At 38.2% G+C, this 20,554-nt stretch overlaps 1 protein-coding gene across 2 annotated transcripts in view; it reads right to left on the reverse strand.

The window, feature by feature from the left end:
- nkain2 (sodium/potassium transporting ATPase interacting 2) overlaps window positions 1–11,786 on the reverse strand; it is a 159,234-nt gene extending 147,448 nt beyond the window's left edge. For both annotated transcript variants that reach the window (XM_020918805.2, XM_055149470.1), the window contains exon 1: window positions 11,733–11,786. In XM_020918805.2, the coding sequence (XP_020774464.2) occupies window positions 11,733–11,786 (54 nt within the window). The remainder of the gene's footprint in view (window positions 1–11,732) is intronic.
- Window positions 11,787–20,554: the final 8,768 nt, after the last annotated feature.

Genomic DNA, 20,554 nt, shown 5'->3' on the forward strand with positions numbered 1-20,554 from the left:
ACCTTGTGATGTCATGTGGCAATACAGGAAGTAACTTTTTTGGTAGAGCCACCTGCCTGTCTCCATGGAGATGAAACTGTTCGCTTTGAAATGCTGCACAGTATGGCATTATATATCCCCATGGAGATAAGATGCTAACAACCAATTTATAAGTCAGATCTGCATGTTTGTTTTTGTTTTTTCCTTCCTTAATGAAAAAAAAAGCAAGATATGTTTAATGTCGTATTGTGGAACATTCCATGGAGACAAGTAGATGGCATGGAAAGGTTACTTGGTGTAGCTTTAGCCAAACTGACAAGCATCACTTGGAGAACACCACTCATAATGGTGAGAGGAGAATTCAAGATTTCTACACAAATCCCAACCCTCCAAAAACTGTTATGAGTTGACTTTGCCTATTCTGCACATGCATATTTTAAAAGACGAAATATCATATGTACGGAAAAATATGGAAAAGTGTAAACTCAAACTCAACATTGTACCCGTGGGTTACACACAGAGCCGAGGCGTAGTGACAACAATGCTCTGTATTCACGTTGGATCTTCCAGGTGGTAAATTATTCATTTTGTCTTTCAGTGGTGGAAATGTCACCATAATGGACTGCCACAGACAGACAAACACTATGTCACATCCCCTATAGCCAACTATACAAAAAACCCTACTGTCCAAAATCTACTCGTCCCCATGTTGTTATTTACAGGGGAAGACTGTATAGATTACCCACAGTCTGTATCATTGTTGACAGCCTCCCCAAAGCATCAGCCCGTAAATCACTATCCTATTGTAATTGTACACTACGCCTGATTGCAAAAGCTATAATTCCCATCACTCCATTCAATTACACACACCGCCAACACAATTAAGGGTCTATCAACACAAACACCCACCAATCACCAGCAACACGCTCCAACGGACCGGCCAATCACGCGAGGGCGGTGGCAGCATTACCGAAACCTATCACGCCATTGGCCGATTTAGTCATCATGTATGTGACAGCAGCTGGTGGGTGGCCTGGACAGATATAGTAACAATGAGAGCATCCCACAGTGAGTCATGAGTAACATATGTGCCCCTGTGTGCATGAGTGTGCACAAGGCTGCCGGTAAACATGATGGCATGTGTTGTTCTAGCCTCTTTACAATTTCAACTTTTTTTGCATTTTATTCATATTAGGGTTGCACAATATATCCAAATCAAATTGAAATCACATTTTGAGTTGGCACAGTTATCAAATCGCGAAGGCTGTAATTACTAAGATAATAGAATGTCCTTTGCAAAGAACAAGAAAAATACAAAATGGATTTTATAAACACATTTTTAGGAGCCTGTGATCAATAGGAGCGTTCACCCTCCTGTTTAGGTGTTTGATTTTCAACAAAAAGGTGAGAGTGACAAACTGAAAAACTGTTGACTTGTTTAACAGTACAAATCAGCTCACCTATTGTGGTTCCAGCTAAATCGGTTCTTTCTGGTCAGACTGTGTTAAAAATAAAACACAGATTAAAGACCAATAAAGCCTCAGACAGAGCAGAGCCTGTAGTTAGCGTCACACCCTCGACGAATGTTGATCAGCTGCAAAGTATCAATATCGCAAATCTAAATCCAATTTTCCAAAACTTGTGTAGCCCTATTCATATTTCATTTTCTCCAGATACTGCTCCAGTATGTATGATCGCTGCAAACTTTAGAAAAATTGGACCAAAAGGCCACTTTGTCTTCTAAAGGTCATCTGCCTTGTTAAGACGAGATAAAATGTGAAACTATGTATAACTAGTATAACCTCGTTTCACAGATGGAAATTGTGCCATGACAGGAAATAATAGTTACAAGACTAAACTGTAATTGCATGTCACAACACTGTACAACTAACTTAGCTTTTTAAAAACATATTTAAAGGTCCTATATAATGCAAAATTGCCTCTTGTGAGCTTTAAAGCCATGTTAAAATCTCCTCATAAACACACCTGGAGTTGTGTTTTGTTTCATTTACACATGTTTGAGAAATCCTTTATTATCAGTCTGTCTGCATCTCCAAATCTCAAAATGTCCTGTTCTACTTGTGATATCATGAAGCAGTAGATTTCAAGTTAACAGCTCCATTTACCTTTTGTTCATTATTCACAGGATTCTAGTGAAGGTGTATAGATTTTAAAAACACAGGGGAGGACATGAATTACAAGGTGGAAATACTGTATGTATTATTTGCGTGTTAAACATGAGTGAATGAAACAAAACTCCAGGTATGTTTTTGATGAGGAAACAACATTATTATTAGGGGTGTGCAAAAATATTGAAATATCGAAATATCGCAACATTTAATGTAATGATACAATATCGATATTGTGAGCTGCTGTATAGATATAGCACCAAGAGTGCTTTTTTTGGTATATTTTACAAAATTATTTTGTTACAATGCTACGCTGATGGGTGTTTCATATTAACTTTACACAAGAAGTGGTTTAACAAAGACGAGTATGACAGCCATCATTTAGCCATTATTTTTTATTGAACCATATTTGAATTGATTTGAAATATATCAAATCAAAACAAAAGTGCACTGTATTGTGATATGTTTCATATCATGGCCTATGTATCGAGGTATGTATCATATCGGCAACTTCTTAATGACACCCAGCCCTAATTATTATAATATAGATGAGAAAATTATGTAATATGGGCCCTTTAACTAGAGAGACTAGATATGTTCAGTTAAAATTGCTAATTAAATTCAGGGCAATTCTTATGCCAACAATGCCACCTCATATTATTATTTTGCACAAAAATATGAGTTTATTATTCGGTTATTGTTTTTTTCCTTTTCATTATTGAGCCACAAAGCAGAAGTGATAAGGAGTAGCCACTCTTCCAGAAACATCCCATTGTCAAATGTTTATATGACAAATTAGTTATTACAACTTTTGGAAAAATATAAAAAATTCCATCATAGAGTATGCCAATGGCATTTTGCCCAACCCAAGCCTGGATAAATTAAATATGTTATTGTGGAGGGGCATCTGGACTGGCATAACAAATTATCTTTAAAGGTCCAATATTACGCTATCTTGACTCTTGTGAGCTTTAAAATCCCGGGTATATTTTTGATGAGGAAACAACATTTTAACATAGATCAGAAGTTAGTGTAATACTGGGCCTTTTAAGTCGACAGATTTGCTAATACAAACGCACAATGGAAAAGTTCAAAACAAAAGAACAAATAAATATGTTGGTAAAGCCTTGCAGACGTCAGCTCTATATTGATTTGTTCAAACGTTTTATCCTCAAACCTGTTTTGAAGGAGACAGTTTGGAACCTCTCGGGTGTCTTTTTCGGCTAACTTTTATCTTCTTTAGTTCAAACTTTTTCAACAGCACTACATGGAGAAAGGCAAAGTGTAAAACTGAAATACTTATAGTTGCAATATTTTGAGGCAGAGTTTTAATAATGGCTTGGGGAGTAGAAGTCTAATGGCACGTGCAGTTCAGTTTGATTACACATCAGAGAGGAAAGGGAAAGATTATTTGTTAAATTTTACGCATATCGGTACTTTTGAAACCTTCACGTTATCTATGATATAACTCTTTGTGACAGGAAGGTCGGCTTGTAACTTTTCTGCTTGATATGTTAATGCTTTGCACCTAATGTTCCTCAGTATGGCATTAAACCTATGTATTTCCATGGGGACAAGTAGGTGTTGAAACCAGGCCAAGTTTAGATATTAAATGTTTTAGAGGTGACCCTGTTCATAGTAAAATAATAATAGCTGAATGAATAATTGAATAATCCTATAATACTATAATTAATATAATATAATAATAATTTTTGTGCATATATTCTTTGTTGAAGAAAATAGAAAAGCACTATGGTTTATTTTAAACGGCCCATATTACACTATTTTCTGATCTATTCTATAATGTTGTTTCCTCTCAAACTGAAAACACTCTGTTTTACCTTGTGAAGTCATAATACAGGAAGTGCTCCACTGTTTTTGACTCCATATACCTTGACTAGCAATTACCTTGAAAATACCACTTCATGATATCTCAAGGTGGAGCAGAGCATTTTGAGTAGACAGACTAATAATAAAGGGTTGCTCAAACATATGTGAATGAAACAAAACACAACTCTGGGTATGTTTAGGAGGAGCTAACAACATTTTAACATGGCTTAAAGAGCACAAGAATCAATTTTGTGTAATATAGGACCTTTAAAATATATTGTGCTGAACAAAAGGACCACTCTGTCAAGTAACAGAGCTACAGCTGGCATTTTTCTCCCTTATAACATAAAGACGTAAATATTTTTGTGAGCACAATTTATTCTCTAAACTGGAATGATGCATCGACCGCTTACCATTTTAATGTTGTATCTACTGTAAATCTTAACTCCGTGCTGACAGAACTCCTCTAGTGTGTCTGATGCTGATCCATGTCTCCACAGTTCAGCTCCAAAGACGTCAAAACTGCAAAACGCGCCATTGCTTTTCCGCTCATCTGTAGTAAGGCGACTTCTCTTACTAATTACCGTACTAATGAAGAAACTGTCATTAGCAATTCAACAAAGACATCCGTTCCAGCACATAAAGCACACTTCGCCCTGCATTGTTTTTACTTGCCCGCGAGGTCAAGTATTAAGTAGATGCAAACATAACCAAAAGCAATTACCCCTCGATGGGGCGAAGTGAAGAGTGGAAATGGGGTTGTCTTTTAATTTGTGGTCAATTAGCTCACTTAAACAAAAGGGGCTGTTTGCAGTGTGGTTGTAGCCGTGGGTAACCGCAGTCCTGACACAAGCTGCTAGATTATTAAAACAAAAAATTCCACTTCTGCGCATGAACAAACATGGATTTTACTGTCAGGATGCTTTTGTTCCAGAGCTAACTAAGCATAGCCGAACTTGGGAGTTTGTAGTGTACGGTTTTGAGGTTGGCGATGCTATCTGCTTGTGGTATTAACAGTGAAATATATGGCAACACAATATATCTCTAGACCTAAGGGAAATGTTCCGACTATAAATTACAAAGCCTATGTATGCTGAGGAAACCTAAAAGAATGTGCTGTATTCTGACCCACTAAAATGAATGTATATGTTAATAGTGTAACCTAACATACTAACCTACATAACAACAGTCTGCATAGTGCAGCTAACATTATGAATACTCCTACTGGTACCATAGATAATAATAAAAATAATGCATGATATGCATCAGGTTTGTATAACGCTTTCCTGGTCACTTAAAGACAATCTGCGCCATCGGCCCCTCTGACCTCCACCATCACACACACACACACCACTTTCATACTAGGTAATGTCGGTGAAGTGCCTTGCCTAAGGACACAAAGACCCATCCCAATACTAACCAGGCCCAGCCTTGTTTAGCTTCTGAGATCTGACAGGATCAGGATGTTACAAGCTGGTATGGCCACGATGTTACTCTAATATCAGTAATTACTTCTAAAACTTCCAACCACAAACATGACATACCATTCAGTTAAGCAAAAATCTCATTGCATTTAATTTAATAATATGATGTATTTACAATTGCCACCGAATTTGCCGTTGATTTTTCGTCACCTGCCAAGTTCAACATCAAACAGTGACAGTCAACACATGTGCAGATACTGTGATTTTCAAATATAATCTGCGTCCTCACTTCGAAACCCACCACAAAGAGTATGTTAGCTTGCAAGGGCAAATGAGAAAAGATAGGATTTGGCAGATGAAAGGCAAACTGGCTGCTCAACAGTATGTATTCCTTCATCGGCCTACCCGACCCCGGCCCCCCATCACAGTCACGAGCGATAATGTGGCCCCCAGAGAAAAAACTTTGGTGACCCCTGCCCTAGACCCTGTGGCACATAACACAGCCGATACCCAATAGCAACAGTTCCAAGTGCAGAAACTGAAAATAACATGTATTTCCATAAAACAAAAATAGAGAAAGACAGAACTGATCCAAATGTGTCATGTAGCTGTTATTTCTATATCTCTCGTGTAAGAACAGAACAGCTTTGTATAAATAAAATTGCAAACATCATGAGGCGTTCTGGGCCAATGATCAGTGAATAGTCTTATTACATCAGTTTATAAGTCTAACCAGGATGTCAGCTTGAACCGAGATTTAGAAGGCGATATCTGATCTGGCAAAATTTTCAGTATTGACGCCGATATCCGATATCAGTAAGAGATTGGTTCATCCCTACAACTATGGATCTTGTGCAACACCACTTTGCAAAATAAAACAGCCACAATATTTTGTATTTCCTAGAGAATAAACTAGTGATTTTGTTGTTGTTGTTGTTGTCTCTGATACCACCCCTAAAAGCACATACACATTAACAAATTTTGAAGCATGATATATTGCTATAGAGATATTATACAGATAAATATTGAGCCCTAAGATATATTGTTACCCCTTTCATATACTGAACGATAAGTCAATGTAGTAATTATAAGGAAAACATACAACTACTTTAAAACAAAATGAATTTCTTGTCAAGGAAACATTTTACAGTCAGACTACTTTTGTTCAACATGCACAAGTTCCTGGACAGACTCATAAGTTTTGGAAGAGTGGAGTTTTGGGAACTTCCCGCGCTGCTTGTAGTACTATCAGCTGGCATCCCTATTACAACGGTTAACAGAGCAAAACATGTTGTTGACTATGGCATAGCATTAGTTCCAGCGCATTAGAGACAATGACTATCACTGTGACAGCATCTCCACTCTCCCTCACCTCCGACAGACACAGCTCTCATTTGTCCCACAATGCAACGCTTCACTGTCTTCTATATGCCAGCCGTCATTCCTCTTTTGATATGAGCGTGTACTACAATAGATCATTCACAGCAAGGCCACAAACAAGGGTCATGTGCGTTAATATGGCATAGAAAATTACATTCTTTTATGCGCTTGATGTGTCAACACAAACAGCTCAATGCTAACAGCTAGCGTAACAACAGGACTTTAGTTACACATACTCACTGTACAGGATCGGCAGAGGAATCCGTGAGACAAGCGTTTCCTATCTCATGTTTAATGCATAAAGGCACGTGAGTGAACAATACGATGTTGTACAGTAGATCACAAAAGATTCCGTACATGACATATGTGCTGAAATGGAAAAACAGGATTTACACCATGGGAGGACAGAGATTTAATACTAAATATATTTCTTGAGCTGATAAAGACATCCTGTTATATTACTGCTGTTAAAGAAAAAAACACTGACTACTGGCTCTGACTTCTTCAGCGATCCAGAGATTTCAGATTTGTTTTATAAAAATGAACAAAATGTTTCCCATCACAGTAATAGAGAGAAGGGTTTAATTAAAATGCTTGAAGAACTCGGGCATGGCAAATTTTACAAAAGCCTTGACTCTTCTAACAACATCAGCTACGTAACTGTTAAATGCTCTATATTTCTTAGCTTTTAGGTTAGGCTATGGTCCCTGTAGACATATGGAAATTAGCCCTATAAATTTGACACATCCTTCAATGTCGCTGAGATCTTGAGCTTGGTTTAAAGGACCCATATTATATTTATTTTTTGATCTATGTTATAATATATGCTCCTCATAACACACCTGGAGATGTGTTTTTTTCATTTGCACATGTTTAACTCACACACCCTGCATATTTAGAGTACTTCTCTCAAACAGAAAATACTCTGTTCCAACTTAGTACGTCATGTGGCAATATAGAAAGTACTTAAATGTGTTTTTAAACTCCATACACCTTCACTAGAATCATAAATGATGAGAAAAAATGTCTCAAACTTCAGTAGCTCTACATCCACTCATACTTGATCGACACAACTAGCCCCGCCCCCCAGAAAGCCTGAAATCTGCTGAAATCCCACAAGACACTGACATGATCCCAGACAGGACAGCGGTACGAGACATGCGCAGTAGCGCGCAAAGTGATATAGACTGATAATTCCTCTCGTAATACTGTCGTTTTACTGCTGTGTTACAGGCAATGTTTGGAAAAAGCATATACCAGTATTTAATAAAAATAAATAAATAAATCTAAAACACAGCTGCGGTTTATACATATGTGCGGTCTATATATGTACTTTTTTTAAATATATATATTCAGGTGCAGTCACTAGTCCGTAAATTACTACAGTACTACATAACATCACATGATGAAGTAACAACATTCTAACATGGTTTACAGCTCACCAGAGTTGTGTAATATAGGACCTTTAAAGTCGGGAGTACCTAGCTGGAGGATTAGCCCTTTGTGAACAATTTCGGCAGATGGGGGGAACTGGATGAAACCCACTCACACAAAGAGAACATGCAAATGCACAGAAATACCCAATTTGGGAATCTGCAGTCAAATTTGAGCCCTTCTTGTGAGGCAGAAATACTAATCTAATATTAACTGCGCCTTATCTGAAAATGGTAAAGAATGCACTAAAACTAATCACTGTTCTAATAGACACCTTGTAGTCAAAGCTGTTTTTTTTCTTATCTCACAATAGAACGTGATCTTTTACATGATACTGATCCAAAACTAATTTTATTCAAAGAGATAATACTACAATTATAATTACTCTCCATCTTATTTTTTTGCACATTTAAACCTAAAACATACACTTTCTTCTAAAACAAAAAACAAGAATGCCTTGATAGCGCACCGTCTTTGCCAGTTAATTACTACACAGCCAATGAAGGCAAATGTCAAATGATGTTTAGTGCACGCTATATTAAACCAACAAAATATTCCGCTGACTTTTATTTTTAATCTTCACGAACCACTTTAAAAGAAGGAATCTCTGTCATTGTTCAAAATGTCAGCACTGTGTAAACAAAGTCAAATCCATAAAGCCCACACTGCCCATTAAGACTATACTCTGGGGACAACATTAGGATCATTCAGTGGATCTGAACAGTGGAATACATTATCTTTAGTACTGAGCTAGAGCAAAAACATGCACACACAAGCAAAGCATACAAAGATGACCATTATACAGCAGGGGCCAATCTATAATTACAGATCATGATACAAATAGGTCCTTAATGTGCGGACACTAATCCAATCACATCCTTGAAGAAGTGACCATGGAGCAGAGATTCTCAATGCTGATTGGCTGTCTGGACAAAGCCTGACTCATGCGGTCAAATGAGGTCACAACGAAATTTCTTTGAAGATACTAGAACAAATGCAACTTTTAAAGACTAGTATAGACCAAATAGAGATCAAATGGCATTTCGTTAAAAACAACGATCTTTTTTTGAATCTGATGAAATGATGGCATATAGGATGAAACTCTTTTGGACAATCTGAGCAAATAAAAAATGTAGAAAGTGAAGTAAATAAAACTAATTGACATTTGAATGACCTTTTAATGTCTATAGTCACACTAATTAGACACTCTATTTGCTCTCACTTTATTTTTAAATTAAGTCTAGTTGTTGTTGTAGTTCCATCAGTGGAAGTTGGAAAGAGAGATAACCATTAAACAGCCTGGTTGACCTTCACTAAAAACTACTCTGAAATATCTACAAATAAATTGGATTATTGAAGCCAGACAGAGAGCTGAGGCAATTTTGCACTGTGACTAAGAAACCAAATACAGTGACTTTCTCTCTCAAATGCAGTAGATAACCCTGTTATTCTGCTTCGAATCTGGGAGCAAATGACCATCACAATTCCATCCTTAAAGTACATTCAGGCAATGTTAAAGTAAAGATGAGAAACAACCCATGACTGGAACAGAATTGACTTTTTGAACTGAAGCCACTGTCCTTACTTTCCCCGTAACTACAATAAACTTGAATGCAATTTGAGGGGAAGAGTAGGGAGTAGAGATAGGGGCCTTTTGAGAAAAAGTCAGTATAAGACCCGATTGTTTTGTGATACTGGTGCTTGAACAGTGAGGGTGTGGTAGTGGACTGAAGAACTATTAGGGATGTAACAATATCAAAATTTCTCTGATACAGTATTTTTTGTGATTTTTTTTTGTGAAGGCTAACACAATTGTGGAACTTTTTTTCTTTTACAATGCCTTGACAAGGCTTTGGTTCTGTCAAAAGAATTACAATTTAAAAGTGATTAATAACTGTCATTTCTTCCAATAGTCTGCATTGAAACATGGTTTATGTAGTTCCCTCTATTTTTTGTTTAGCTATTGCTGCACCTTAAGAATGAATTTAAGAAAAGAGCCTTGAAATTACGTATATTGTGATGGCACACGCTATTGTGAGACTTCTGACGAGACAATAGGGATGTACCAATAACTGAAATATTGTGATATCGTATCGTCAAAGTTCTCACAATAACATCGTCGATCATCACAATATATCGAATTACAAATCTCTTTGCTTAAATTAAGAGTTATGGTGCAGCAATAGCTAAAAAGAGACAGAGGGAACCACATAGACCATGATCTTTTGCTCCATTTCAGTGCAGACTACATGAAGAAATAACACTTCTAAAGACTTTTAAATCTTAGTTCTTTGGATTAATTCTTGTCAAGGCATTTTAAGAGAAAAAAGTAGCATATTAACAGTTTTGTTAGTCTCCACAAAATATTGCAATAAATATACTGTGAGATGTATATTGTGAAAACATCATACCGAGAGATTTGGATATTGTTAAATCCCTAATCGTAAGTCTCCCCACCATATCGTGAGCTTTCCCGCAATATCGCAACAAATATTGTACCATGAGGTCCATACCGTGACGATATCGTATCGTGAGATTTGGATATCGTTACACCCCTACGAGACAATATCACAATATTTCGGTTATTGTTCAATCCCTGCAAACATGCCTTGTGCAACAATTTATCAACTATAAGGGGTATGCAAAAATTACATATACAAAGAAGTACTAATAAACATCATCGTCATCAGTGCAAAGACAGATTGAACACATTGGGATTCACTTCCAAAACTCCAGATAACTCACTCCATGCCTTCTCCTTTCTGCTGTGCTCCGTAATAAAATAAGTTGACAATAAATATTTGATCAACGAAGACACCACCGCATTTTGCCCAAAAGCTGTGCTGCTTTAATCATCATCTGAACAATGACACGGAAAAACAGCATCACACAAACCAAGACAATTCTTTGAACAAACCCAATATCTTTATCATTTATTCATGCAGACACTTCACAGCAACTTTCCATAGCACTAGTCAACCTTACAAATGAGTGAAATGATTAGCAGACATGAGCAGAGCCACCCTGTTGTCTGGCCTGGCACTGGTTTGCATTGACACAGATGGTGATGAAGGGAAGAGGCATACAAAGGCAGACTGGGAGGGGAGTGGCTCCGTGAGTTTTCTGTCAAATCGGCGTCTCGTCTGCCTTCTCGTATCTCCATAAATCACATGATGTACCTGCGCCGTCCCTTCATCCATCTGCCCCAGGTTGTCCTCTGCTCCTTCCATCAATCCTCTGAACCAGTTTCGCGGCTACAGTCTCCAGCCAATAGCTATACATCACTAAAACCACATCAGACCTTGTTTCATGACCTTTTACGCATCTGTTAACTTCTAATACAAGACCTAAAGACAATTCATCTTCTCTTATCCGGAAAACTATCAATCTACTTTTGTTCCAAGTCATGTAACTGAGAATAACAAGATTTTAATCACTCAAGCGCCCATGCTTCAGATCTGATTTACCATGATAACTTCCTTTGATTTTGGCAGCAAAAAAGTGAGCAATTTGACATTTTTGATCATTTTTCCAGCGTGATTGATCTTGCACTTACCAGCTGCATTCCACAGATGAAGGCGAGAGTACACCTGCCACTACAGCACCCCATGGCGTCCGCCTCCTTCTCCCCAGTGGTTCAGGCGCGGTCGAAACTAACTCCCCGATCTCCAGCTGGACCCTTGAATCCCAAAAAAGATAGGCAGGAAAAAAAAACAAAACAAAGAGAGGCACCCCCCAAAGGGATGTCTGGTTGGCTGTCAGCCCAGTGAGGGGGACTTGGAGCACAAATACAGAAGACACAGCACTGCTCCTGTCTAGAGAAAAACTCCTCCAAATTCAAGGGACTGTGACAGGTAAAACGCTTGGTAGGTGGGCACCTGCTTTCCCGCTGGCTAAAAGTCGCAGGTCAATAATGGACTAAGGGGATGATTGTGGTCCAAAATCAGACTTGGTTGGCTTCCCAGGCAATCCAATTTGATCAAGTGGTGTGCATTTTGATTAACTCTGCAACACACAAAAGCATGAACTGCACTCTGAAGCAAAAATGCCACCTCTGTTACGGTACGTGTCTACAAAGCTTTAATTGTCACTTAAGAGGTCTAGGAAGAAGTCCACTTCATGTCTACTTGCATCCTTGACAGCACATTCCGAAACGCATAACTTAAAACGCAGAGGAGTTTGGATGATCACGTTCTCTTGAGCATGCCCACTAACTTAGATGACGTTTTAAATGTTATTCACCAGCTATTTTAAAGAGACAAATTTTTAAATAAAAGCGAAACAAAGAGTGTAAGTGTTGCTTCGTTCTTTCATAAGCTGGCTCCACTCGCCTCCTCTTCTTCCTCTTCTCTCAGGGGAAGTCACAGTGGCATCCTTTTGGGGTACATCCACGACAATATTTCAATGACAAAAAGCGCTGTTTTAAGCTACACTTAAAGTTACATTTCAGTCATTGCATGCTACGTTTCTCCACGTGTAATATCGCGCGTAAAATTGTTTGAACGCTGTTTTGATATGTCAACAGCCTCCGGAGGAAAACTGGCACACTGTTCCCCTCTTAAGTCCTTTTCAGCTCATCCCTCTTAAATTAGCTCCACAACATACGCCCGCCTTCGGTCAGCTTCCCAGCCGCATCCACTACCTTCTTTCCCGGGTAAAACCTCCACCACAGCCGGGGGTAACCACTCGCAGGCTTGGTCCACGCTCCGGGATGGAGGAGACGGGGTCAGGGTGAAAATATAACTCAAAGTAAATGTCCGGAAAAGCGAGATGAGAGGAAAAACAGCGGTGAAGTTGACTGAGTGCTCCCCGTGGTGTGTCTTCAAGGGAGTGGAGAAGGAGAGACGAGGAGAGACAATGGGAACCGGGATGGACCAACGGACCGAGAGAGACAGCCGAGAGGAGCGTCTCCCGCCTGCCAGCTGTCAAGGCAAACGGCACAATGCGCAGCGCCTTTTCCGACTGGTCTTTTCAATATAAAAGTCCTGTGGAAATGTCGCGATTGTGAAGCTTGATCTGAAAGTCACAGCGAGCTGGTGTTGGGAGTTTGTGTATTAATAATAATAATTGTTCCAAAAAGCCACAGGACAAAATTACGCGCAGAGATGGGAAAGCTATTAGGGTCTGATTTGTTATTAAAATTTTTGTAGCTTGTGATTTCACTCTGCAAAATTTCAGATGTTTTTGTTTTTTGTTTTTTTTCAATCCCTGGGTCTCTGTAATAGTCTAGAACATTTTATCATCTGAATTTGCTTGCACCACCCTAAAATAACAATGCTTCAGGAGATAATCAGAGAGGTGGTGGTTTCCTGATGAGCCCTCAGTTGGGGGACAAGTAACAAATGATGTTAATAATTAATAATTGATCATTTAATTAATAATTTATCTGCCATAACGTAGCCATAACAGACATAATTTGTTGCAATGGCGAATCCTCAACAACATGTGAAATGAAATGACTAAAAACAGCGATGTTGATACAATTCACGTTCGTATTTATCTGATTGTGCTGCTCTTATTTTGGAAATACCCCGTTGGCCTCTCCGGGTCCGTGGTCGCTGCGTGCGTGCGCCTTGACGTCGCTGGTGCGGTGCTCGGCAGGGGAGCGGCGAGGCTCTTTTCACTGAGAGCGGCGCACAAACAGCGGCAGAAGGTCGATGTGCGGCAGCTGCTCCAGACCGTGGCCTTTAACCATCGGTAATCATCAGTGTCACTCTCCGCTCTGTTCTGCCTTCTCCTCTCTCACTTTCCATTCACAGCGGGGAGCCTGTCTGACTTGTCAAGATAATCATTATATTCCCATTGATTAATTAAAAGCTGCGGGCTCGCTATTAAGTCAGAGTAATTTGAAAGTGGACAGAGTGCGTTTAAAAAATCATGTAGCGTTTTAAACATTTTTCTCAACTATCCGTCAATTACGCGACAGAATTAAAAAAAAAAAAAAAAAAAAAGTCCCGTCAAACGCTTCAGAGGTGATTGGCCCCTTTTATGAGTGACACTTAATTTAGCTGCACTCTGTTGATTCCACTGTGACTGGGTTGGGCTCAGGCAAATTAGTCCACCACAATGTTTCCGACCAATTAAAACCACTTTAGGGCGACACAATATTAGACAATACACCAAACAAAACCAGGAAAATTAGCTGCTTGATTGAAAATACTTGGATGTCTCGAACCTTCATTGCTTTAAGCCAGATAAAATGCCTATTGTATTCACTAAACAAGTAGGCCTAAAGGTAGAAGTTAAAAGATAAAGTTAATGGGAAATTATAAAAAAAAAAAAAAAAAAATTGTCACTCAAAACAAATGTGGTTCGGCTTTCTGTTTATGCAACACTTTGAGGTCTTTGTTACTTTATTGCCGCCATAGATTGTTTATATGAATGGATATAGCTAGCTGTCATATTCCAAATAGGAAGTGAGCATGGGGGCACTTCTGTCTCCATCAACTCTGGCTCAAACTGACTTTATATTGAAAAATTGTGTTCCCTCTCTCTCTGACTGTTGCTGTCAGGTTTGTCATTTTGGTCTTAAAATGTTTATATTAATCTGCTCTACAGATCCTAGTGTTTTTATTTTACTGTTTTGTTCATAATAAATTCATATTCCTAATAGAACTAGCTTCTTGAGGTTCATTTGACTGAAGCAGAATGCTATGGGGTGACGTCACACTCTTTTAGTCCATTTCTTCTTACAGTTTATTCCGACAGAAATTTAAGTTGGCTCTAATTTCATATTTAGATTTTTCTGGCTGAATAAGCGCACGCTAATATTTCTTTCTACTATAGGCTACAGGATGTTGGGGGTCCATGCTGCCACGCCTATGAAATGGCTAGTACTTTGAAGAGGTGTGCAGGCTATCAGTGCTTTCGCTCTAACCCATAATGGCCCGCTTTCCCTTCTGCATCAATCTCTGTCACCATGGACCCCTCCCACACGCACACAAGAAAACAACACACACCTACACGCACAAAAAGACACACAACACAACAGGAGTTTAATTATGCCACTAATCTTGACTGACAGAAGCAAGTATAATGGTAGACTCCCATGGGCTACATGTCAATGCATCCTCCCATCTCTCCTAGACCTTCTCCTATCGCAATATCATCCTCATATTCCTCTATTTTCTACTGTCCTCTTGGCGGTTTCTCCCCCTCTTCATTGTTTTGCTGTCATCCATCACATGCTTTTTAATAAGAGTTATTGACCAGTGTCCAGAGGGCTCGGACCAAGCAGGCATGGAAATGGTTCTCCTCAGGCAGAGCTCCCCAGTGGACACGAGCAGTCATCAGTGAAAATGATGCTTGGATGATTTGATATATGTCGGTTAAAGCATTGGATCTGCAGTGTGGGGGTCTTTGTTGAGGAAAATGCCTAAAAGAATATTGTGATAAGAATGTGTTTTTGTAAATTTTATTACTTTTGTGAGATTGAATAGCCATTTATGCAAATTTGGCAACATAGCAGGATAAGAGCATTTGCTGGTTCAGTTGGTATCTTTACAAAGAACCAAAATTGATGATTGACACATGGCTGTTGTGACCCAGCTCTGTCACGGTTAGGGGAAGCAACACAAACAAAGATGTTAAATGGTAAAATAAAGAAGTAATTTAATTAGTTTAGTTAATTTATTTAATGAGACAGGGACAGTCCACAATGCACATTAACCTTAATAGGAGAGATGCATTGTACCAGGTTGTAGCGCTGGTGTTCATTTCCACCTGTAGTCCCTGGGCAGGTTGATGTTATAGTTAATAAAATCAAACATACGAAGAGAATGTCTTCATAATGTCTGGAGCATCATAACAATTCTGTATCATCATCCACGCCCAGTTCTCTCAGCTTCTTAAAAACATCATCCTTATCAAAATCATTCAAATCATCATTCAAATATTATTATTATTATTATTATGTATTATTATTCAGTTAAGAGGAATGTAAAAGGTAAATTAAACAAAAGGGATCTAAAATATGTGCACAAATCTATAAACAAAACCTAAACTAAGACAACACAATAACAAGTTTTTTTTGTGTCTCAAAAACTAGTCACGTAGGCCTATTAAAAATGAGTGACAAAGCAGAATTCAAAACCAAACCACTAGTGTCCTAAAATGAAGCTGCGTCTGAAAGCAGTCCACCAATCAAACGTCAGGGTCCCCACAGTAGATTTACATGTGTGGTGAAAACACAGGGCACACACACACACCACAAGAGTAGGGGAACTGAATGTCAGGCTTGTAAGAGTGACAAAAACAGCACACTATGCTCAAATTATAAGTTTGTAGGTAATCTTGAGGTTTCAGTTACTGTAATAACCATCTCTGCCAGGTATAAGTCTGTGAAAAACCAAGGAGAAGTTGTTTGAAAGATCCACTGTAGTGCTGACTGCTCTGACTGACTTTAATACCAAGCTATATAACTCTTTACAACTCAGTATGTTACACAATTGTTGGCTGTGAACAAAGTTTCTGTTTAAAATGTTTTCTGATTATTCATTGGATTTATAAATGAGGTCAGAGTGATTCAAGGATATGATAAAACTAAAATATGTATAAAGTTTAGTTGAAATAAACATCAGATTTTAGACCAAGCTATAATAATTAGCTACACAAAAACTGTGGTAACCTGTCAGGATCAGAGAGCAACCACAGTGCAGTGCCTGGGGCTGGGGAACAGCTTCAGATCTGGAGCTTGGATCTTGCTGAGAAATAGCTGGAGGATTAGCCAACTGTGCATGTATTTGTCTCATAAGGGTAGTCTATACCAGGAAAAACCCACGCATATGTTAAAAAAGAAAAATCTCTTCTGGTAAACACTATTACAAGTATCTTTTTATTATGCTAGTCTGACATACACCGGTTACACCTTGTCCCTTTTTGCTATAGTCTTTAGTTCAGTCCTGAAATTGCTCTGTGCCTTTGCAGGTGAATATAGGGAATTGAACAAAAGTGACATTGATGGATACAAAGATCAAGGCTTGTCCAATAGGCCTGACTGGTACAATAAGTGTAGACCTGAGGGTGACTGTGCCATTGATTGTTTGTCTCTCAGCATAGTCCAGGGCTCCAAATGTGGAAGATATGAGATAGATACAGAAGACAGTTTCCTACAAATCCATTCATACATACATGTTTATTATTACAATTTAAAGAAACACTGGTTGGTTAGAGTTCACCTCAAAAACTACCCACGTTGCCTTTGTCACCCACTCGTACCAACTACAGGCCAATAAACCATATGTTACATGAGAATGTGTGGGCTATAGAAATGAATAAAATCTATACATATTCTTAAAATGTTTGGTTTGTTGACTATAAGACAGCTGCAGTAGCCTACTCAGTGCAGGCCAACGTGATTTCTTGATTGTCACTCTGTTAGAGAACTTGCTCAAGAAGTTCATTGTGGATGTGAAACTCAACCATGTTCATTAATTGTGAAATTAAATTAAAATTATAGTTCTGTCTTTCAGTCAACCCAGTTTGAATTTCTCCTTTTACCATGGATTCTATCTGGACACCCATTTTCAGCCAAACGAGCTTCTGTTTGCCTTAGTGTGGGATATTTTTAACTTTTGGGTTCTTTTTAAAGACAATACAGTAGGAGTAAAAGTAAAAAGGTAGGCCTAAAAGTAGGAGTAAAAGTAAAAAGAACCCAAAAAGTCTAAATTAATGTTTTTGGAACTCGAGTACTTTTAGTTTCCTGGGTTTTCCTGGGATGACAGTGCTCTTCATTTTGTTAAAAATAATTTCAAATTGTATGATTTGCTTCATACCTGCCCTCACCTGGTTACACATATAAGGAACTGACATCTTTCAGTCTAAATACTTATATTTCTATGAGGCCACACATTGTAATTGCAACTATTAAAGATGGAGTGAATGAATAATGCAATGTACAGCACGTTGAGTGTCTTTATAATGGTACTACTGTATATAAATCAAGTGCATTACAAAAACAAACCAAAATTGCCATGTGCATTAAAAATATTCAACCAGAGCAGAAAAAAAACACAGACAAATCAAACATTACTATGCTGTCAGTAATGCAGTAACATCCATGCTCTCTGTTACAGCCTGCATGTTTCCCCGCTTGTACCAATGGACTGCCTCTCTCCGCTCATCCATGGCGTGCTTAAGGATCAATAGGGCCCATTTGAATGTGATTTTGACAGGAGCCAAAGTGACAGACGCACAGCCACAGAGATAGGCCCGGGCTCGGCAGCAGCAGCACCTTCAGATATGGAGATAGTAGGTGAGTATGACTTTATCTGTCTGTAGCAGATGTCAGCGCCGTCTGCCCACTCACACACACACACAGACACATATACACACACACATCCGAGCGCATACACAAAAAACATACGCTATGACAACACAGTGACACACTGCACCTCCCACACCACGGCCTATCTCACCATCATCTAAGAGCGCGCAAGAAAATATAGAGAGTAAATGTGGAATATGGGTCCTATAGTGGCGAAGGCGGTGAAGGAAATGGAGACGGGCAGAGTTTTGATTTAAATTGACGTTACGGCTAAGAAGAAAAGTATAGTCTGCCTAAACCAACAGAAAAGAGAAATAAAACTGAAAATAATAATTATAGCGTTGTTAATATGGACGGTCTGAAATAGTTGAAGAGTTTTTCATCTGATATTTGTCTTGCTGTTGTAGTTAATATCCAATATTTGACATTGATATAATTGTTTCAAAATCTATACAGCAACTTCCACAAACTGTAAAAAGTTCACAAACTAACTTTACAGAATTACATTTAAAGATCCTATATTACGAAATCTTATTATAATGCTGTTATCTCATCAAAAACATACCTGGAGTTGTGTTTTGTAATAGGGGCTCTTTAAGAAAATAATATCATTTGTTGTTGATGTTTAGGAGCTCTTTAATTTCTTCTATTTCCAGGTTTACTCCTAAATTTAATGTTAGATTAGACAATATGGGAATGACCCACTTGCGCTTTTTATCAGGGAATATTTTCTTATCAAACAATAAATTACAAATCCCACATAACAACCAATTTTGAGATTAGAATCAGTTTGTGTAATGTTCAATAACTGTATTATTTAGTAGTAGTATTAGTAGCACCAGCAACATTCTTACAAGTTAACTAAAGTAATCATTCTTGAAGAGATAGTTCTTGAAAATTTGAAACATTTTCACATCTAAAAGTTGTATCCACTGTTTACACCTTGAGATATTGAGATGGGCAAAATTCCGATTTATTTTGACGTCGGGGGCGAGATGGAAGAGAGGCAAAGACAGGCGCCAGATGGCAGAACAAAAAGACAGAGTTAAATTGGGATCAAATAAGTGAAACCTAAAAAAGGATTGATATGAGAGGTAGTTATAAAATGAGTGCAAATTAAACCATGAACAAGGAAAGCCAAATTAACTTAAGTGTCGGCAGAAGTACCTCCGACACGCTGAAATTAAGTTAGCTGGAAATAGAGCAACAGCTTGGAGAAGTGAACCTGATTTGCTGTGCACATCTTGACAGGCTTTTACAGTGAATTCGTATAAATAGAAATGTATTTTGACACGCACAGGAAGTTTGCACACATGGGTGGATGCACTTGTTAGCCTGCAAGAAAGACTCAACGCTGAAATAGTGTCTTTATTTGTCATGCTCAGTCATCAGTAACTTCAAGGAAATGGAATGAAAACTCTATCTGAAGACGTCCGCTGATCACAAAGGTCACCACAGAGAATTAAGACTTGTGAATATGATTGATACGCTTTTTGTCAAGTTTGGCATACAACCACCAGTTATTTTAACAATGATTTGTCCAATTATTAGTATTAGAGAAGAAAATTCACTGTAATGCTGCAAAAAGTTAAAGTTAAAATGACCTAAAATTGAGAACATTGTACTTTATCTGATTTGATTCAACTTGACAAGTAAAATTATCTACCAATGGGATAAGTGTGTTTTTCTTAATTGAAGCAACATTAGACTTTCTTGTTTTAAGTGCAAGAAGCATTTTCATATTTTATACAAAAGGTTGTGTTCCACTGGTAGATAATTTTCTTTGTCAAGTGAAATGATAAAACTTTCTTAATTCAGTTTTAACTTGGCTAGATTTTAGCTTTTGCAGTGAACATATTATCAAAATGCAAGTAGTCCCAATGTGGCTAAATGAACACCATCTAAACAATAACTGAAATATTTGTTATCTATCTATTTTGGATCACACAACTGACAAACTTGTGTACTTAAAGGCAGTGGCAGAATTAGCAATTTGGGGACCCTAGGCGGACATGAGTTTGGGGCCCTCACTATAATGCACCATTTTTCAGATTTTCCCCATTATTCTTGAGACATCCACATGTCTATTTATTTGAATTATGGTGGATTGAAAA

Source organism: Boleophthalmus pectinirostris, unplaced genomic scaffold (genome assembly GCF_026225935.1).
Source record: "Boleophthalmus pectinirostris isolate CB_2022bp ecotype Guang Dong unplaced genomic scaffold, ASM2622593v1 HiC_scaffold_13, whole genome shotgun sequence".
NCBI lineage: Eukaryota > Metazoa > Chordata > Actinopteri > Gobiiformes > Gobiidae > Boleophthalmus > Boleophthalmus pectinirostris.